The 22193-nt window shown below is 35.8% G+C and overlaps 2 protein-coding genes across 2 annotated transcripts; both read left to right on the top strand.

Moving 5' to 3' along the window:
• The first annotated feature begins 8104 nt into the window (after positions 1-8104).
• LOC117627821 (lysophospholipid acyltransferase 1-like) lies at positions 8105-12343 on the top strand. Its single transcript, XM_034360074.1, has 8 exons — positions 8105-8569; positions 9261-9316; positions 9616-9836; positions 9931-10339; positions 10815-10900; positions 11587-11650; positions 11769-11887; positions 12008-12343. Exons 1-8 carry the CDS (start codon positions 8268-8270, stop codon positions 12146-12148), a joined length of 1398 nt encoding a protein of 465 aa, XP_034215965.1. The 5' UTR covers positions 8105-8267; the 3' UTR covers positions 12149-12343.
• A 1473-nt stretch (positions 12344-13816) lies between these two features.
• LOC117627924 (BAG family molecular chaperone regulator 1-like) lies at positions 13817-15954 on the top strand. The gene is made up of 4 exons (XM_034360241.1): positions 13817-14553; positions 14657-14913; positions 15022-15168; positions 15274-15954. The coding sequence occupies exons 1-4, from the start codon at positions 14319-14321 to the stop codon at positions 15532-15534; spliced, it is 900 nt and encodes a 299-aa protein (XP_034216132.1). The 5' UTR covers positions 13817-14318; the 3' UTR covers positions 15535-15954.
• Positions 15955-22193: the final 6239 nt, after the last annotated feature.

Below are 22193 nucleotides of genomic sequence, written 5' to 3'. Positions count from 1 at the left end.
GCCTTCAACTAAGACAAAGTTAGTTTGGAGGAAAAAGGAATATCATAATTGTATGTTTGTCTCCACTAATGTTGTGCATGAACCCATTGCTCTAGAAAATTTGGATCTTAAATGTCTTGTTACCAAACCTCTAGACAATATACAGTTTGAAACCCTCAGACAGTCATTAGGTATCTGTGCTCTAGATTAATTCGGAGTTTACTGCATGCCAAAGCCTATTCTGTGTTGTATGATATTTAAATTACTTTATGTGTTTATGAATCTGTCCAGCTTGTGTAAGGATTGTTAGGTCGTATCAATCCTGTAGTTGGCTGAACGTATTTGTTGATCTTAGATTGGGCTCTGGTACTGCACTCCATTGAGAACACACGCTCACAGCTTCCCATAAAGGTTTCCATTGTATTGGTGCCTTATAAACTTCATTAAATGATCTATCCATCTATTTATTTTTATTTGCACACCACACTCTTTTCCTTGAAGTCCCTTGAATATCTCTTCTCATGCACTTGTCTCTCTTTGGATTGCCATAACACTACTGTGCGTAAGTTCTTGATCTATTTAAATAAATATTAAAAATAAATATTAAAAAAAAGGTGGTGACTTCTCATTGCTCAGTAACCGGGCCTCTTGTCTAATCAACGTTGAGGTTCGAGTCAATAGGTTGTGGTGGTTTGCTATTCTTGCTTATCTTTGGAGCCTTCATGATTCGGATCAGTATTTCCCCAGGGGTGCTTCATCACCTAGTTGCTTCCAGTCATCTGACGTGAGCACACTGATTGACCATCCGTTACATGGATCATGTCGAAAGCTAAATAAAGTGAGCCACCAAATTCGTAAAATTATATATATATACTCTTCAAGTCTCAAATAAATTGATCTTCTCATACTTACTATGCACTCAGTGTATGTGCCATCTTTGGTGGGATCAGTCTTAGGTGGACATATTTTTTGTGCTTAATTGAAAAGAGTTCACTTCACACCTTTGCTTCTTGATGGTAGACTCATTTGGTGACGTTTATTTTACACCATGCATGTGGTATGCCTCCTCTTTTATCTGCGAGTTTGTGCGTCTTGTGTGGTGTTTTGCTTTTATCCCTGCCATGCTTTGCTTCTTATGCGTTTCAGACAGCGATGGGTCTGTTGCTACTGTCTCTTCTTGCTCACATGCTTGACATGTTTATGACCGGAAATTAATTATATCTTCAAGAGAGGGTTTGGGTCTGCTTCTACAGTTTACTTTATGTATTGATTGTTTTTTTTTCTTTTCTTTTCTTCCTTTGTTCTCTTGTTTGCTGTTTTTTTTTCCTCAACTTACCAGTTCTATTTCCTTTTTTTTTCACACACACCAAAAAAAATAAAAATAAAAATAAAAAATTCCGTATATGGTATCGTTTTATGCTTCTTTTTTCCTTGTTCCATTACACAAGTGTGCAGCTAGGCTTTGAAAGACAAGGAAGTCTCATAAACCATTTCTTAGGATTGTAGTATCATTCTCAATTCTATCACTCACAGACCTGTCCAAATTCACAAGACTATTCCTCTTTTCAAATCATTGAAATGCGTATGCCCCTTAAGTGCTTCATTGGTTCATCTCTATACCTTTCTATATTGGGATTGCAATCTGATTTTTTTTCTCCTCTTATTTTTGCTATTATATGTGCTTCCTCATGTTCTTTTCTTGCCCTTTGGATTTCCTGACAAAAAGGGGGGAGATGATTGTGTGAAATTATGATACAAAGGGGGAGAGGCTGTGTTGTAGAATTAAGGAGGAGTGATGTTGTATTTTTTCTTTGAATTACAATTCTTCTCCCACATGCTTAATTGGTTTTGTTGTTTCATAATGTGCAGGATTCAGAGCTTCTAATTTAGAGTAGGATTTCATTTGTTTAATCCCATGCAATTTCGTTTGAGTTGTAATAAGTGTTTTGACAGGACCTGATCCCAATTCCACTTTGGAATTCGAGCCAAGTCCTGTGCGTGTCCGACACCTGGCGAATATCGGGCACAAATAACCTTTTTACCCTTCCTGTTACAATTACCATTAAAACTTCCCTTAGACTCCTGCCGAAAATTCGGCAGAGTCTCCCCTGTATTTTGTCTAAACCCAAAATCTTCCACCTGTTAAGTAAGCAAATAATTTTCCACCAACTGCCAGAATAAAATAACCAAGCATTCACCAGATCAAGTTTCCCACTAAAACTAGATATCATAGCATTTTCTACTAATTTACAAGATTTCAAGAACTTTTACAATAAAATCCTACGCCTCTTGGTGGTGCGGAAGCTAGGAGTGGCCCGGTGGTGGATGCCTGTGCACTTCTACAGCCTGGGGGCGAAAAACAAGTTGAAAATGTGAGTTGACAAAAATAATGTTCTTGAAAATAGTTTATAATCATAATAACCCCCATGGTAGAAATAACTGGATAAGTAAGGCTAAATTTCAACTGTGTTTAATATAAGGTATTCATCTAACTATATATAAATGTATGTATATAAATTCGTAAAACTGAACAATTATATGGAGATATAAAACATGCACGAACATTGAGGAAATTGATATAAAATGACTGAAAGCAATAGCTGTATAAAAGAACTCAAATTCCTTTAACTACCACCTGATTGTACCCCTGTAAAATCTGTCAAATCCCCTGGCAGGTCTCGGCGACACAAAGTCTATCCGAGCCGCAAACTGGCAGGATTCAGGGGACTATGGTCAGCCTGATCCGCCGGCAGGTCTCGATGACATCAAGTCGACTCGAGCCGCTCTGGCAAGATACAGGAGACCGTAGTCAGCCTGATCCGCAATCCTGGCAGGTCTCGGGGACACAGAGTCAGCCGAGCCGCAATCCTGGCAGGTCTCGGGACACCAAGTCTGCCGAGCCACAAATCCTGGCACTCACGGTCCGAGCGTCCCCGAAACTCGTGAGGCAATGTCAAGTGCACTGACAGAACTGTTAACAGACTGGATGTCCGTAGACATCGGTCCATCTGAGGGTAATCATCATATAAAAAGCGGGTACATGGTGGTCTTCAAAAATAAATAATTTTGGAAAAATCTGATTAATAACTGTAATCTCAATTCTGCTGCTATCTCATCTGATTCGAACCTCAAACTCTGTTTCTATAACTTTTAGTTTATGTAACTAAGCAGCATAAAATTAGAGAAATGTTACTGTACTAATCATGCTCGGAAAGCATTCGATAAAACTTCTTCAAAATTAAATAATGAAATTTGCTCATATAACCTCATTTATAAAACTTAATTATATAAAATCAATATAAAATCATTTATGTAAACTCATTTATATAAATCATTTATATAATCATATATATAAATCATTTATATAACTCATTTATATAAAATCATTTATGAAAGAAAGTCCACTCACTGCTGGTCCGAGCTAGCTGGACCCCTTGAAGGTCCCTCCTGTGGTTCTGCCGGGCCTCTGGTGCCTGATTACCCATAAAGATTAAATTAATAAAACTGCTCAATAAAAGAATTAAATTAAACACCCTGCCCCTGGCTCCTAGAAATGCGCACACTCATTTTAAAGTCAATCCCATGCCCACTTAACCTTTCAGATAATTAGACCGGCCTTGAAAGACCTGAAGCTGTTCCAAGCGATAAACTGTCAGACCGGCCAATCTAGAACCCCGTGGGGTCCACGATCTCCGATGGCCAATCTGGGGTTCTCTAGAGGTTCCTCACAGAGAAAGACCCATATCCTGCGAGTTTGGTCTGAAACGGACGGTCGAATTAGTCAAAATCGCATTATCGCTCAAAATCCAAACCCTAGACCCAGGGTTCGAGATTTCGGAGTATCCGGGACTCTGATTCGCAATCCATCGAATCCACACAGAGTCACTTCACTACCCGCACCCACGGGCCGCCACACGCACGGGCAATTTGGGTGTCCAAAGCGATACCGGCTTGTCGGAAAAACTCAAAACCAAGACTCCAAACTTCTATCCTAGGTAAAACACCCCATTTGGAGTCACTTTGGTTCTTGGACATACCCCAAAAAGTGGCCGAAAATGGCCGATCACGGCGGCCAAAGTTCGACCGATTTTCAAATTGAAAATCGAGTGATCTAGAGGTAAAATCGATCAAAACCCAGCCAACCATCAGTTAGAGCATGAAAAAATAGCTGAGAAACCATACCTCATTCGAACGATTTGGTTGAGAAACGAAGGAGAACGAAGGAAATGAAGTTTCGACTGAAAACCGGAGGAAATCTCCAGTTTTTGGCGAACTCCGGCTGGTGCAGGGGCGGCGACGGGTCGGGGAAGGACAGCGAGGGTGTGGCTGAGCTATTGGTACCGGTGCCCGAGATCGGCGTGGCCTGTGGTGGCCGGTGTGGCGACGGGAAGAGAGGACGGACGCTCGGCTGGCGCGCGGGAGGAGGAGAGAGAAATGAGGAGAGAGAAAGGAGAAAGAGATAAAAATCTGACTTTTGTCCAAATTACCGTTTTGCCCTTCGCGGTATTTTGACCCTATTTTCTTCGTTACAACTCCGATTCGAGTCTACTCCGTGTCTACGGACTCGTTTCGCCGTGCTCTGCGCAACGGCGTAAGCGGAATTGCCAAATTCTTTCTCGATCAAAAAGTCAACTTTTCCCTATTAAATAATGCGAGGGCAAAATCGTCTTTTTGCTAGAATAAATTAATCCTAATTTTTAGATATTTTGTTTTGGGTTATTACATGTTTTGTCTAGGAAATGCCAAAGGGGGAGATTGTTAGTATGAAAATTGTATTGTCATTTCCTAGACTCTAGCATAGGTTGAAAGTTAGTGTGTGAAGAATTGTTACTGGACGTTTTGGCACAACTCATTCAACCCCATACTTCCGAGGCATGACTAGACCGATATGAGAAACTTGAATTCAGGTAAATCATGACATGATCATGCATTCATTATAGGATTCCTAGTTGGAATTTTTTCACTTAAGTATTTTTATGTTAATCATATTTTTAATAGGATTAGATTTTATTGCTTGAGATACTTTCCTAATTGGACTCTATTTTGATTTAAGTTAAAAAAATTATGTTTTCATCGTCTTGGACTTGGAAAGTATGTTTCAATGAATATCTTATTTAAGTTAAAAAAAATTATGTTTTCATCGTCTTGGACTTGGAAAGTATGTTTCAATGAATATCTTATTTGGCTTCATTGTTTACATGTTGTTTTACATTGTTTTATTGGATAATAATTGCTGATTGGAAAATCATCTTTTTTAGTACAAAAGATGACGAAATAGAATAGCAATTTTAATTCAATCAAATCTGATTAGGCACGTTTGTGATACCTTAGTTTTATGAATTATCCCTTGTAAAATAACAACATAGTTGTATAAAGCTAAGACGTCCATCTCCTTTTCTAAAACGGCTTTTGATATTTATGTTGAACATATAGAATTCTAGGAAAAGTTGTTGTGCATTTATTTGGGATAAATCATCAAGTGTTCCATGTTTACTTGGTGATTTATCAAACACTTTATTCATTCATATTGCATTTATTTGCATTGTTCGGTGACTCATACAGTTAAGGGCACTAAAACCGTGGTGGCGGTTTTCCTCCGGCGATCTTAAAGCAATCATGACCAGTATTGCGTTCAACATAAGGAGTGTCGAAGATCATCCCGTAACATAAGTTGAGTTATGAAGAAGTCGGTAAACATTATCTAGAATGAGTCTAGGATAAGTGTGTGAGTACTTCTTATAATCATCGTTCTATAGTGGATTTGTGTTTGACTGAGGAGTCCCGTGGATTTTCCCTAGAGGTGAGGTTTTACCACGTAAAATAATTCTCTACGTGTTCCTTTATTTTATGTTGAGCACGTTCCAGGATTGATAAGTCATATCAATCCTGCTACCGAAGTTTAATTTTGGTTTATTGATTATAATATTTAATTAGCCTATTCACCCCCTATAGACATTTTTAGTCATCCTACAGATATTTTTAATATGTGAACTGGTATAGCTATTAAAACTAGTGTAGTGGTTTGGAGAAATTGCTCCCTCAGTAAAGATTTGGGATTCGAGTCCTAACATTTGTGTAGTGTGTCTGAATTTAACATATTATCGCTTCATTCAATAAGAAATATCTTCTTTCTTCCATTTTTTTTATAAAAAAAAAACTGATATAGCTATTAAAACTAGTCTCTTGAATCGTGCTCACACACATCTTAATAGACTTTTCATCTTAACAAAAGATTGGAGATCAAATTTTTAATTCTTCTTGCTTTTAAATTATTTATATTGTAATACACTCTTATTCTTTTAAAATGAAGAATTTGTGAATCAAAATTCTTTTATTAAATGAAGACAAATTGGATTATTTGAAAATTTAACCATTAAGATAATTTACTTTACATATAAAGAAATAAATAGATGTACAAATATTAAATACTTCTTTAAATTATGCACAATGTTACATATTAAATAGTTTCCCATTGATTCATTTTGGCTATCGCTATTTGTTTGATTCATATGGTTAGTGATCACTGTTTTGTTAAGAAGTTATTGTGCACCTAGTTTAGTAACGTAATGTATATCTCAACGCTCCCCAACCACCACTCACATTCCCTTGACCTTCCTTCCCACCCCCCAACCCTAATCCGCCCACGTCGTTACTGAAACCCTACCTAGACATCCTAGCCACTTATGTGACCTCTTCAACACCTCCATCAACTCATGTGTGAGTGAGTGTATTTTGATGATGGGGAGTGCTAGCAACCTTCTCTCTAACCTTCTCTTTTGGACCTTATCCCTTCTTTTCATGACAAGTGTCACTTTCCTTACACTAGAAACAATGTCATTAATGCATCACACAAACTAGTTTTTGTTTTCCAAGTTTACCCTTATTAAATGTATTAATTTTTTTTTAAATAACAAGCTTTTTTTTTAAATAACTTTCTTAACACCTTGTTAAAAATTAAATAAGAAAATACAAACTGAAGTTTTTTTTTTAATTTTAATTTTTCCAAAGAGAACGCGTGTTTTGTTAAAAACAAAATAAATATGATAACAATGTCATGAAAAAAAAGTTTATTTTTATTTTTTAAAAATATGACGGTTTTCTTATTTTTTTTATTTATTTATTTTTTAACAATGTGCTAAAGAAGCTATAACAAAATTTGAATAAATTGAAGGAAATATAAAAGCCAATACATTTTAAAAGGGTAAACTTGGAAAACAAAAACTAAATTGTGTGATGCATTAATGACATTGTTTTAAGTGTAAGGAAAATGACACTTGTCATAAAGAGAAGGGAGAAGGTCAAAAAGAGAAGGTTAGAGAGAAGGTTGCTAGCATTCCTCTTTGATGATATTCCCTTCGATTTTTTATGCTGAAATTGATGTCAAAGATTACATTAATGTATGAGATAAGAGGATATGAATGACATTGATTGAATTTAAAGAATATGGAGTAAAATGATGTGTTAGGACAACATCCCCTTACGCCTATCATTTTTGTTCAACCTTAACAAGCAAGGGCTATTGTTCTGTCTTACACGCTGAGGCTCTAGCTCTTCGTCATGCGGTGTATTGTGCTCGGTAGTTTAAGTTGAAGAAGATAGTCATTGAAGGAGATTCTCAAATTCTTATATAGACCTTATGTAAAAAGAGTCAATGTCTATGGAATATAGCTCCAATCATTCAAGATATTTACTTTCGACATGTTTCAGAGAAACGAATAAAGCGGTATATGAATTTTGCTAATATTGGGCAAGTTAGGAATAGTCAGAATATGTGGTTTGTAATTTAGTTGATGCGATTGGTGTAACGACTCCAAGGGGGTCGTAGTGTACTTGTCTTCCTTGTTCAATAAACAAAAACAAGCAAGGGCTATTGATCAAACAAAAGAACGAACAAAAGAACCTAACAAGGGGGCTGTTAAAGAAGAAATGTTTAGAGACCAATAAGAGCATTAGTAACTTTCGATGACTTCAAGAAGTTATGGAATAAAGGACAAGGTCCAAGGGTATTATTGTATTTACACCTTCCAACAGCCAACCAACTAACTCTCCATCTCACCCACCAATCCAGACTGAGTGAATCCCACCGGCAATATCGATGTCGCCAAGGGTGTTTACGTCATTTCATCAAAATAAATCCACAAATTCCAATTTCCTTCTCTTTTATTTTCGAGAAAAATACAAATAAAACCAGTAGAGCATCTCATTCCCTTGTTCAACTCTTCTTCTTCTTCGCAGATTCATTTTACCAGAGAAGCCAAAAACAAGGCGAGACCAGCCAAGAACCCGCCATGGGCCTGGAGATGGAATCCATGGCCGCCGCGATCGGTGTCTCGGTCGCGGTGCTCCGTTTCCTCCTCTGCTTCGTCTTCACCATCCCCGTCAGCTTCCTCTGGCGACTCGTCCCGAGCCCACCCGCCAAGCACCTTTACGCCGCCGTTTCGGGCGCTCTCCTCTCCTATCTCTCGTTCGGTTTCTCCTCCAACCTTCATTTCTTAGTCCCAATGTTACTTGGCTATGCTTCCATGGTCTTCGCTCGGAGCCATTGTGGTATAATTACCTTCATCTTGAGCTTTGGATACCTCATCGGCTGGTACGTTTCTTAAAAAACTAATCTTTGATTCGATGTTTAAATTTGAGGAACTGGGTTCTTTGTTTGTGAGTTGGGTAATCGAAATTTAGGAGAAGATTTGGTGGGTAGTGTTATTTTGTGACGCTGGTTTTCTTAAAAAAGCTTGTGATTGTATAAAACGTTATTTTGAGGTTATGAATGCAACAAAAAACAGTTCATGTTGGTTGATTGGTATTTTTATGGCATGATGTGTAGTGTCATTATTTATTTCTTTTTATTGATGATTGAATTTGATACTGTATGCATGTAACTGTCATGCACTTGAATGAACTCGTTTTTTTCTTTTAATTTCTTGACAATTTAGATTATTTTTTAGCAGTCATTAAAGGGTTTAACGTACTAAGTTTTACAGAGCTTATTTGTCTCATTTTAATGTCACTAAACTCTTTTTGTGATGCATTTTGCATTTTCTAATTTCAATCACCTTATGCTCTGGGAGAAAGCACAGTTGCACCATTAACAACATGTGGAGGGCATAGAGATTTTTTTGATGTCATTGATGCTAACATTGTTCCTTTAATGCTTAATGGTCTTCAAGTGATAATACATTATCTATAATGTGATAGTCTTTATAATTATGTATCTAGAGATGTAGTGAAAAATCTTATTTCAGAATTCTTGATCATTCGTGAACATGTGTCTGTATGTGTAGCCATGTAGTTTACATGAGTGGGGACGCATGGAAGGAAGGAGGAATTGATGCAACTGGTAAGCACAATATCAGCCTTTCTAGCCGGCTTGTGTTTCCTCCCTAATGTTTTATCTTTACTGGGTTATGATGAGTGTCATTCTCCTATAAGAAAACCATTAGTTGTGTGTTTCGTAAATGATGAAATCCATTTCTCTTTTGTTACTAAAATATTGGGCTTCTTCTAATGAATTGTAAATATGACTGAAACTGAAAATGCATATAGTGGCCTTTTTTTGTGTGTAGCCATATTGGAGAAGCTATAACCCTTGTTGTTTATACCAGTCAGCTAATTTTGAATTTTCCCTCTCATATTTAGGAGCCTTAATGGTTTTAACACTGAAGGTCATCTCATGTGCAATAAATTACAATGATGGGTTACTGAAAGAGGAAGGACTGCGTGAGTCTCAGAAGAAAAACCGTTTGATTAAGTTACCCTCATTGATCGAGTACTTCGGTTACTGCCTCTGCTGTGGTAGCCACTTTGCTGGTCCAGTTTATGAGATAAAGGATTATCTTGACTGGACTGAAGGAAAGGGGGTATGCTTATGGTGTTCCAGATGTGTGACTTTCTTCTTAGTTTTGTTTTTCCTGAGATTGACACTTCTCACTTGTTATTAAATATCATTTTCAGATTTGGAGCCACTCAGAGGAAGGACTGTCTCCATCACCATATGGAGCAATGTTTCGAGCTCTGCTCCAAGCTGCATTCTGTATGGCATTGTATTTGTATCTGGTACCCCAATTTCCTCTGTCAAGATTTACTGATCCCATATACCAGGAATGGGGTTTCTGGAAACGGTTGGGCTATCAGTATATGTCAGGATTTTCAGCAAGGTGGAAATATTATTTCATCTGGTCAATTTCAGAGGCTTCTATCATTCTTTCTGGTTTGGGTTTCACTGGCTGGACAGAATCTTCACCACCAAAGCCGCGATGGGATCGTGCAAAAAATGTTGATATTCTAGGCGTTGAGTTTGCAAAGAGTTCAGTTCAGTTACCACTTGTTTGGAACATACAAGTCAGCACCTGGCTACGTCATTGTGAGCATCTCTCATGCTTCCTAAATTTTGCTTTGTTGTCGGTAACAGAGATTTTTTTTTTTTTTATAACTTAAATCTCCAATCTATAAAACCTATTTTGGATTGAGTTGGGTTTTTCTTTTAACTTTTTCTATATGCAAATTCAGAAAAGAACTTTTCACTACCAAAAAAAAAAAAAAAATTCAGAAAAGAACTATGAGAATAATTAGTCCAGGTATTAAATATTTAAAGTTTGGACTACGCATAGCTTTCAACCAGTTAGAAAATGAGTGATCCTTAAACTGGACAATTTGGCCACTGTTTCTTCACTTTTGTGTCTATTGAAATTTATGGCTGAAAGTCGACTACTTTTAGGTCTGTTAAAGACTGTCACTTGTTTTCTTATATCATCTGAAATTATCAGTATTTTATTCATATGAAGCAAGAGATAACTATTTAAAATAGATGCATTATCTGATATATTATGGTTTTGTAGATGTTTATGAAAGGCTTGTTAAACCTGGCAAGAAGGCTGGTTTCTTCCAGTTGCTGACTACACAGACCGTCAGTGCGGTTTGGCATGTGAGTATGAATTGTCTTAGAATCATCCTCAATGTGTGTATATCTTTTGCTGATTTTGTGCCCCATTTATATTATCATTGTTAGGTGATTATGTCGCATGTATGATATTAAGAAGATCAATTTTTAGTATGTTTTTTCAAGCAAAATCTTCAACAAGTAGTTCTTCTGCACATGCATACATAGGTTCTCTGCCTCTCTTAAATGGTTTTTGGGCACTCATTCTATCGAATGAACATAGCTGTCCATCGCTTATAAATTTGTTAAAAAAATCAAAAGGAAAAGCAATTAACTCCAATTAGATAATTAACCAGTTGACAGTTCTCATAAAGAAAATCATATAATTTCTCAGTTTTACTCGTATGAGTAGTGTGTGGGTTCTGATACTTTGTAGTGTTCCCTAATAGGGATGTACTTGGTGCTGATTATTTTGGGGCCCCATCCCATCCCTTGCCAAATGGGATTTCCTATGCTTATCAACCATCCAGCGACATAATCTCTGCTTCATCATCCAGTGTCATCAAGCCCAGTTTCAAACTTTAGTGCTTATCACCCATTAAGTTTCCCTTAGAATAATTAGTCAGATTAGTTTTTTTTGTTTCATATCTTTATCTATGGCATTAGTTTGAATTTTGCTTGTTTTAAATTTAAATTTATGTATCATATTCATTCTTCTTTGAACAATGTAGGGACTCTATCCTGGGTACATCATATTCTTTGTTCAGTCAGCATTGATGATTGCTGGTTCAAGAGGTATTGATTTTGCTGCTTTTGTTGTCAAATTATTATTATTTTTGACAACTTTATTGTCAAATTATTATTTTGTTAAGATAATTAAATTATATTATTTTCAACTTCCTTCTGCAAACAGTGATTTACAGATGGCAACAAGCTGTACCTCAAAACATGGATGCTGTTAAGAACATACTGGTGTTCATAAACTTTGCTTACACTCTCTTGGTTCTGAACTACTCCTGCGTTGGTTTCATTGTTAGTTCTCTCTCTCTCTCTTTCTCAGTTTCTCTCTCTTGCAAATGCACACATGCACACAAAAACATGCCATCCTCTGATGCTTTAAAGTATCTCATGCGTCTGTCTTGAACGGTACAGGTATTAAGCCTTCGTGAAACACTTGCCTCATATGGGAGTGTGCATTTCATCGGAACCATTCTTCCGATAGCATTGATACTACTGAGTTACGTAATAAAACCTCCAAGGCCTGCAAGATCAAAGGCTCGGAAGGAAGAGTGAGGTTGTCAGCCGCAACAGCATTTTTAACGCGTTGGAGTGCTTGGAATGAGATAAAAAGTGTACTGCTTTTCCAAGTTTACTTCTCCTTGTTTCCCATTGTAACATCTGTTCTAGCGAAAATGTTGAGTCTGATTCACATCTGACTTCAATGGCATTGAGTTATTCGAGTACACCATCTATTTCATCTTTTTTGAAGTTCAACCTCATTAAGCGAAAAAGCATTATTACAAAATTACAAAGAAGAAACAGGGAGGGCATAGCAACAAGAATATGGGGTCATGCTGAATATTTAGCAGCAAAAGAGGGTTGCTGAGTTCAGATAATGACTTTCAGGAAAAAAAGAAAGGCTTGCAATACCAAGTAAAAAAACCAAAGGCAATTCTAGTAGTTTAGCATTAGCATGCACAATGGAAGACTTTGCCGTTAGCTCAATTTGCGACTGTGAATGGGAAAATATGGGCTAGAATTATGCTTGGTCAAGGATTTAATTTCCTTACATTTTAACAGAAAAACAAGCATGCAAAATCAAATTGGCATTTCCCTGGCTGTCAAGCATATGTTTAGGGAAAATAAGTTTTTGGATAATTTTTTTATTATTTATAGAAGCGATATTGAGAGAGGGGAATCAAACCTAGAACCTCAAATTCAAGAATAAATGCTCTTGATTACTTGAGTTAAAGCCCCTTGCAAGTTTTTGGATGATTAAAAAAAACATAAAGTTGGTACTTTTGGATTGTTATTTGCAATTGCATTTGGCTTAGAAAGTTAACAACCAATCGTGTCACTTTCAATGCTTATCACCATGTGTGAACTTTTTATGCATATAATATAAGCGAATTGCTTCACACTTGTGCAAAACATTGGTGATTTGAATGGAAGCTGCTTTGATAAAAAAGAAAAAAGAAAAAAAAGAATGGAAGCTGGGAAGGCATTGGCCTATATCCACACCATTGATTTGCTTGTTTTTGACCCAAACGTTTAAACCTTGTGCTTTCACCGAATGATGCCTAGAATATTTTAACCTTGGCATTGGCTATAACAAATTTGATAAACTAGAAAATGATGTTTTAACCAATGAGCTTTCAAAGACGGCATATGATATGCTGTGCAGAATGACAGATAACAATCTGTTCAAAAAGAAGAATATTAAATTTGCTCATAAAAGTTAAAAAAACCAATTATTTCCCTGAAGAAAATGACAGCAATATCCCTCAGAAGAACCAACCACTTGGGCAACCAGACCAGACAACAAGTGCCAACTGGCTGGGATTTTCTTCTGCTGAGTTGGCCTTGACATGTTCTGCTTTTCAATTCTATGTTGGCCCTTCCATTAATGTGACAAAGACTGCTTGAAGCATGAACTTTTCTACATTAATTTCCTCGGGACCCTTTTGTTTGATGTTGGATTGCGAGTTTACATGAACATATTTAACGACAATTCTTGAAGAAAAATAATTATCAAAAAGGGGTTAAAAGGATCCCACTTACTTCTGCATGTAAAATGCTTATTGTTATTGCCACTTTTAGCATAATAAAATTTTAACCTACATTCTCAAAAAGCCAGAGATTTTTCTTTTGTCCTACTCTTCACGTAATCTGATTTGGATTTTCCTTTTATTTAAATTTCCTTCTTTGTACACAGATTTATTCTCTTCACTCACTTCACTTTCTTTCTCTGCTGACCATTAGTTCTCTCTCCTTTTTCTTTTCCATTTTCTTTAGTTTCCATGGTTTACTCTATACTGATTTGAAATGATCTCATTTCTCTCTCTCTCTCTCTCTCTCTCTCTCTCTCTCTCTCTCTCTCTCTCTCTCTCCCCCAAGATTTGATCATGCTTCTGGTCATCTTCTCTTTGTGAATGGCTGTTGTTAGTATTATTTGAAACTCTTTGCTTTCAAATTATAGTTTCTGTCATTGAATTTGGACCAATATAATACTTGGTCCAAGTTGTATTCATGCACCATCCCTTTCCAATTATTTCTTTACTGGGTTTTCTTTGATTCCACCATCTAGCTTTTGTAGGGGCCAAAGGTGCTTTCTTTTCCACTGGGTTACCTCTAATTCAAGGGAAGAACATTGAGGACTCTCAACTTCTCTTGAAGTTTTTTGTTCAACTTGTTTTTCTTTTTCTTAGACTTAGCCTCAGAACAAGATCAAGAAGAGGTGTAGATGGAGCCAATGAAGTCAAAGATGAACAAAATGTTTTCTCCAGCAACTAAGTTCTCTGTGGATGGCAAGGGAGGTCCCAAAGTTGAAGACTTGGAAATCAGGCCAGGGGGAATGTTGGTGCAAAAGCGCAATGCAGAGATGAATCCCAGTTCTGTTTCAATCCCCCCAATCAAAGTTGGAGTGAAGTATGGCTCTTCATACCACGAAATTCGTATAAGTCCCCAAGCAAGCTTTGGTACTAGTTGCAATCCTTAAAGCTTTTGTATTGGTTTGATTGAAAAGAAACAATTGAGTTTTTATTTTTCCTGTTTTAATGAAAGTTGGTTTTTGAATTGCAGGGGAGTTGAAGAAAATGTTGGCAGAACCGACTAAATTGCATCATCTGGATCAGAAGCTGATATTCAAAAACAAAGAGAGAGACTCCAAAGAATATCTTGATGTGGCAAGAGTTAAAGATGGATCAAAAATTGTGTTGGAGGAGGACATTGTGAGTAGAGAAAGGAGGTGTGTGGAGTTGCTCAGAAATTCAAATGCAGAGAAGTCTTCCAAATCCTTAGCAGAGATCAACTTGGAAGTGGACAAGCTTGCTGGCCAGGTAATTGAATTGAATTTTTTAAATAAAAATTTGACAAACTGCATGGTATGCTGTCTCTTGGAGAAATTGAATTGCAGATTTTTATTAATTTCTTTTTTACTTTAATAGGTCACAGCTTTGGAAGCAACAGCTTCTACAGCTGGGAAAGTTGCAGAGACTGATGTGGACAATTTGACTGAACTTCTGATGATGAAGTTAATTAAACTGGATGGTATTGTTGCAGAGGGAGATTTAAAATTGCAGAGAAGACTGCAGGTATTGTAGAATTGGTGTGTCTTTTAAATGCAGTTTACTTACACATTAATCATATTATATACTAAATGTAGGAAACTTTCTGATTGTTGATTGATAAACTCGAAGGTGAAAAGAGTTCAGAAGTACATAGGAATTCTGGATATGTTGAAGTATCAAAGTTCCAAATCTAGCAGCAATGGTGCTAAAATCCAATTGCAGCAACAAGAAAACCCAATTGGCCACATGCCAAGGGACTCAAAGCCAGTTCAGAAACAACGAGCGCCATCGAAGCTAGAAAAATCTGTTCGCACAATTCCGGCGCAGCAGCAACCGCAGAAGCATTCTGAGTCAGTTGTGGTAACAACAAAATGGGAGACTTTTGATTAAAGCATGAAGCTTGCAATCAAAGGGCTAATTAGAAGTAAAAGCCACCCTCCAATTTTTATTCTTTGACAACAGCATTGTTAAAAAACAGATATAAAAATACTTGTTGGTCGTTCTGGTCTGTGTTTTCCATTCATTCCTGCTAAAAGGTTTAGGTGGTTTTTATGATGTTACTGTGTATCTCATTTCTATGTAGTTTTTGGGTTGGCTGTCTATGCAAATCTGTATATAACTTATGGTGGATAAGTGAAAGGGATATGGGGATAAAAGAAGAGATGGTGCTCTGCACGAAAATAGAAGCTGTTAATGGAGGTTGTTATGTGGTTCCATTAGAAGAACTTTATTGTTTTCTTTTTCTATCAAATGTATGCATTCGGAATTTGGGAGCACAATGCCAATAATAAAACTTCCAGTTCATAGCAATTTTATATCCACATATGATTAATGGAATCTTTCTGTATTGGGACCATTTAGTCATCTTTTCAATTATTTATGACCTGTTGACATTAAAATATGCAGAACATGAAGAAGATCCCTTGTTTCCTGTATGGCTGCACTTCTGCTGCAGAAAATTTAAAAAATTGCCGAAAATCATAACGCAGGTTTTGAAAATTCAAGATACCCTTCTGCTGATCAATCATACAGAAAAATAATAGAAAGGCAGGTTTGACTTCTGAGGGTGTGATATGAATATGATGATAGTGGAATTTTGATGCCAACATGTTTTGATAAAGAACTTTAAACAAGATTATCTACAGATTCAAAAATCTTAATAAAATTCAGTAAAACCATGCAATAACTTCCAAGTCTCAACAACATGTAGAGTACTTAATTCATTGCAGTTATCTTTTTCATTTGTATTAATTAAATTTTAGGTTTTCTCTTTGATTTGGAATTTGGAGAAACACAGACAAACTCGTAGAAAAATTTAGCTAAGAAAACACTTGGCCTGTCGGTCAGGGCCCATGACTTTATAATTAGAACCTCAGAAGAACTAGTACTAGTGAGCACATGGCAATAAACATGATCATATGTGCACCAGAGAAGTGATAGTGAAAGCCAAAAAGAAGAAAAAGAAAAGAAAAGTGGTCACCCTATAATTTGTCAAAGTTGGGCATATCTTGAAGAAAAAAAAGGACAGAGTATCAAGCATCCAAAAAGATTAATGTAACTTACTATAGGTAAATGCGCAGAAATTTTTTGTTCACAATGTCCGTTCTTTTTTTCTTTTTTTTATAAAAATAAAAATTGATTTTGTATTGATATTGTCAATAAGATATAAACTAATATGTCGGCGTATTTTGTTATTGACATGTTATCAATAATAATATCGAACACTTTATTTATATCACATCGAACATTTTGTCTTCCAAAAGAGAGGACTAGCCAAAAGACAAATTGGGTAAATGTGTTTGGTCAGTCCTTTAGACAACAAATACACACGCCATGCTATGATTTAAAGCATGTAAGGGACTGAATGAAATTGAAGGGTTCTAGCATGTCGGTTGCAGCTTTTATAGATTAGCTTTGGACCAAAGAAACAAAAAAATGGGACCATTCAAAGTCCTTTTCTGTATCATTGTCTTCCTCTTAATGCAATTTGATTTTGAAGTATGACACTTAATAAAAGTTGTCTGCCGAGAGCTACAATCTACCACAAGCCTTCCGTAAGGAATTTTCCTCACTCTACCAGCTAAAGGGTACTGATGTTGTACTTAGAATCATCTTAACACGTCATTTTGTTTCAAGGAAGGCTTGTTACTGTAAGACAAGTCTGAACCCTAAGGCCTTCTTGCTTGGTTATCTATTTTTGATAGAACCTTATGTTAAAGAGGAGTTGGGTTTGTCTGTTTTACAAGTTCTGGCTCCAATCGTTTCACCTGAAACACTAGGGAGCATGGTCATTTCATGCAAATGGATTATTATTGATAACTAAGAAAATTAATAAAAGTCTGAAAAGAGAAAAATCCGATGAAGAAAAAAGAATACTCCATCTCACTATCCGGTCAAGGGCAAGGTGAGATTTTATCATCTTGTTTTGGTTTTTTTTTTTTTTTTTTTTTTTTGTGGTTCTTTTTAAAAAGAACATTATATGGAAGACAAATTAAAGCCAAACTAGCTTCAAACTTTGAAGCCCAAAATAATGAGCCTACACTTCGGCCTACAATGATTTTATAAGCCCGAAACATCTCTTTTTTTTATCTGATATAAGCCCAAATACTTGAACCTCGATGTTTTGCATATTTTTTTTTAATTTCCTTTTCACAGTTGCATTAGTTTTATCGAACAACATTGTATTTCTTAATCGAATGATAGTTTTTTTTGCTTTCGGCGGCATGAAATTAGCATGGTCAACTACCCCGACTGCTACAAATTTGCTGCCAAATTATTAGTCTGCGGGGCTGACTTTTGGAGGTTTTTATAGCAATGTTAATGGCCGAAATGCATGCCTCATCCTCGTGTGTTTGATTCTGACCTCAAACGAGTAAATGCATGCATGAGTTTCTAAATTAAATCAGATCCAAATATCAATTATATAATATGCATTAATCATCATAAGCAATGACTTCATTTTGTAGTAAGTTTTTGGCTTACTTTCCCCATCCCATCCATCCATCCATGCACCTTGACCATTAAGAAGAAGAAGAAGAAAAATTAGTTTGACCACTTTGGAAGATAAGTTGATATTAAAATATTAATTTTAAGGACAAGCAATGATTATAATGTGATTTGTAAAGGCGCCTAGCACATGCTGTAAAGCATATGCATGCCTTTCATAAACCACACATTTGATACATGCATGTGTACATACATTTCCCATGCATGCATGTTTTAGAACTAAATATATAATGTATTTTTGTTGTATGCGGCAGGCCGCTTTGAAGGTGTGTAAGTGGTGTCATCGTACAGAGTTTTTAATTTATGATTATCATTGTATGCTAATTAATTATGTATTTTAGTTGTTAAAAATGTCGTTTTAAGGTATTAAGACATATCAAATTTTCTATTTTCTTTACCTTAGTTTGTTGTATATTAATTTACCTACCTAGAGGCATAGGTTGCTAAGAAAAAATGTAGGGTCAAGACCTATAGAGAGCATAACAATTATTAAATTTGGAAATTGGTATAAATAAAAGGAAATAAATAAGCTATCAGTTTGAAAATTAAAATACTAAATGATCAAGTAGTCAAATTTGAAAAAAAAAAAAATGATGGGTTGTATGTAAGAAAATATTAATTTGAAGGGGCTATATATGGTAATTTATTTCAGATTCTACGTAATTTATTAAGAAAATATTATGAGTTTGCATCTACATAATTTATTTCAGATTCTGTATATGTTGTAAACAAAAAGTTGAGATCATTATAGTCCCCAAAAATAATTAAGAACTTGTATGTATCTTTGAATTTTAATTGAAATGGCTTAAATCTCAAAAGGTTAGCATAATTGCATGCAATAAAGTATGTTGCTAAATTCGACGAGTTGGTGATTAAAGAAAATTAGACTGGTTTGAATTTTCATGACATCATAGTAGTATATGTGTATGAGAAACTCTCTCCTATTAGTTTAGCCTATCACTTATACCGAAGAAAAAAAAAACGCCCTTAAAAATATCACTACACAGCCTTAACCTATAGAAGAGAAGAAACCAAAGATCACCCTAATATAAATATCGGGTTCCGCCCACCTGATTATAAATATCGGGTTCCGCCCACCTGATTATAAATATTTGGTTCCTCCCACCCCATACAACTCACCTTTTTATTATTTTTCTTCTCTGAAGCCAGTTAATTTCCCAACGTTTTCTTTGTTCTAATGAGCATATTAACGAGAATGATAAAGTAGTGAGTCGGTCAACCTAATATCGTACTTTATTCTAGAATTAAGGCCAGCCATGTTATTCCATGGCAGAAGATTACAAGTCCAACGAGTGTGTCAAGGAAATATATATATATATATATATGTATGTGGAAGTCTATAGTAACTAAATTGGCATATCCGTTGACTGAATTTGGCAAAGTGGCAGTGGAATTGTAAAAAACATAGGGATACATGCATACTAGGGCAATCATATCAAATTTGGCGAAAAGGACTTAGTTAAGCATGTGTAAAATGTTTAAAGAGTGTGCCGGCTGGCGGGACACCGTGGACGACTTAGGTTCATCAACTCATATACAACGGACAAGGGAATGGGCCTTGTGCATTCCAAGTAGACTTTCCCCCCAAATACAACCAATTTGGCTCTCATCATTTCCTTTTATATTTTTGCATTTGATAAGCTCGATCATTCTTTGCCTAATTAATTTGACGTTAATTACTCCCACGTGTGAGTCTATGTATGTCACCTGCGCACATTAATGCTCCAATTAGACAAAAAAAACATGACCTAAACAGATCAATTAGAATACTGGTCCAATTAAAAGGGCCAATGATTCTATTCACTAGGCTGCCCCACCAGCCCCCTATCTCAAGGTAAATGTCGATGGTGCATGGAATAAGGAGGAGAAGATTGGTGGGATGGGGGTTATCTGAAGCCTTTTTTTTATTGAGAAATCAATTAAAAACACATTAATTCTTTCTCTGAAGCCTTATTTTATTTTGTTTTTTTAGAAAGTCTGGAATTGCATTTATAATTCAATTAAAAAAGTCACTAGCCACAAAAGGTCATTACAATAACAGAGTGATCTAACATCAAAATTAAGACAATCAGGTACACCTCCACTAATGATCACGCACGATTGAAGAAATTCTAACATAAGTATCCAAACTAAGATTGTAAACTCATAATAATCAAAAAGAGATAAAGCTTGAAAAAAATCAAGTTATAACAATACAAATAAAACTCTCACAAATGAGAAGTGAAAAGCTCTCACAAAGAATAGGTAAAAAGCTCTCACAAAAATAGACATGAAAACTACACAAAGAACCCAAAGAGTCTCTACAACTTATTTCAAACATAAGGAAACCGCAAAAAGGATGGTAGTGGAGATCCCACTCCAAAATGCATGTGGAGATCCAACGCTGAGATGCAGCTGCCTGTGATGGTTGGAGGAAAATCATAATAAAATTAGAGAAGAGGATAATGGAGGAAAGAAGAGGAAAGAGGGGAGGAAAAATAGTGGATTCCTCCCTCCTCAAAGTGAAAACGATTCTAGAAGTGTTTTTTAGAAGAAAGAACTACGGTTTCACGCACCCCTCTTCTCTAAAGCCTTTCAAGCTACAATGTATTTGAACCAACTAATTTTTAGTCTATTGATATTTCACTTTCAACTATTAGAAGAAAATTTAAGTTTGAATTATCTTTCTTCCATGAAAAAAAGTATCGTCTAAAGTGAGTCTCAAATAGTGACTTAAATGTTGAATGCTTGGCTTGGTCCACATATCTATTTTTCAATATGATAAAAGGTCATGCCATATTTCACATGATTTTGAACCTTTATTGAAGAATTGGATTTTTCCCGAGTTTGTTTTTAACACGAATGTCCATGCTTTCATGAATTGGTTATCTTTGGTGTTCTATCAATTTAATATAAAATGTTGTCAAATTCATTAAACTCGTGAAACAAAGAGCAAAAACATGATCTCTCCAACATTTTTCATTGTTCAATTTAACAAACTCGTGAGACAGAGTAGAAAGAAAAAATGAAATGCATTTTTATTTTCTTTTCATTAAAGAGAGTCAAGCCGTGTTATTCGAATGAGAGGATGAGTCAGTTAAGGGTAACCGACCCACATCCACTTAAAATCCAAAACTTAAAACAGCCCATGAATGGATGCAATTGAAATGAGATAATTCCCAAAGCATTTAAGCCAAAATACAAAAACAAACTGCCACAAGAAAAGTCTGAGATAAGGAACAAACAACAACATTGATCTTGTTCCATATCCAATCAAGAAGACAAAACATAAAATAAATTGCTTCTACTAAACAAGTTAGTGCCTGTAGCCCTACTGGCGATGGAATTTCCTCTTGATTACAAGAAGTAAAACAAGTTCACAATGTCTCATGTTAGGTTTCGGATGATTTCACCCCATACTTTGTGTACTCTTATGATGCTTCTTTTTTCTTTGTTCTAATGAGCATATTAACAAGAATGATAAAGTAGCGAGTTGGTCAACCTTATATTGTACTTTATTCTAGAATTAAGGTCAGCCATGTTATTCCATGGCAGAAGATTACAAGCCCAACCTGTGTGTCAAGGAAATATATAAGATGCCAACATTAAAACAAATAGAAGAAATATATATGATGTGATGTATGTTGAAGTCTCTAGTAACTAAATTGGCATATCCATTGACATAATGTGGTAAAGTGGCAGTGGAATTGTAAAAAACATGGGGATACATGAATACTAGGGCAATCAAATCAAATTTGGCAAAGAGGACCTAGTTAAGCATGTGTAAAATGTTTAAACGGGTATAAGAGTGTGCTTACTGGCGGGACACTGTGGACGAGTTAGGTAATTCATCAACTCATATACAACTGATAAGGGTCTTGTGCATTCCAAGTAAACTTTCCCCCCAAATACAAGCAATTTTATATGTTTTGCAATTGGTAAGTTCGATCATTCTTTGCCTAATTAATTTGACGTTAATTACTCCGATGTGTGAGTCTATGAATGTGACGTCTGCACATTAATGCTCCCATTACACACAAAAA

This window comes from Prunus dulcis, chromosome 5, assembly GCF_902201215.1.
Source record: "Prunus dulcis chromosome 5, ALMONDv2, whole genome shotgun sequence".
NCBI lineage: Eukaryota > Viridiplantae > Streptophyta > Magnoliopsida > Rosales > Rosaceae > Prunus > Prunus dulcis.
Note: the sequence above shows the minus strand (reverse complement) of the source record. Positions and strands in the feature narration are given on the sequence as shown.

Bases quoted from the DNA above. Each gene is read 5' to 3' on its own strand.
- LOC117627821 (XM_034360074.1), top strand. From the start codon at position 8,268: ATGGGCCTGGAGATGGAATCCATGGCCGCCGCGATCGGTGTCTCGGTC. The intron at 9,837-9,930 runs GTATGCTTATGG...TATCATTTTCAG, and splicing joins ACTGGACTGAAGGAAAGGGG to ATTTGGAGCCACTCAGAGGA. The intron at 11,651-11,768 runs GTATTGATTTTG...TTCTGCAAACAG, and splicing joins GATGATTGCTGGTTCAAGAG to TGATTTACAGATGGCAACAA.
- LOC117627924 (XM_034360241.1), top strand. From the start codon at position 14,319: ATGGAGCCAATGAAGTCAAAGATGAACAAAATGTTTTCTCCAGCAACT. The intron at 14,554-14,656 runs GTACTAGTTGCA...TTTGAATTGCAG, and splicing joins AAGTCCCCAAGCAAGCTTTG to GGGAGTTGAAGAAAATGTTG. The intron at 14,914-15,021 runs GTAATTGAATTG...TTACTTTAATAG, and splicing joins TGGACAAGCTTGCTGGCCAG to GTCACAGCTTTGGAAGCAAC.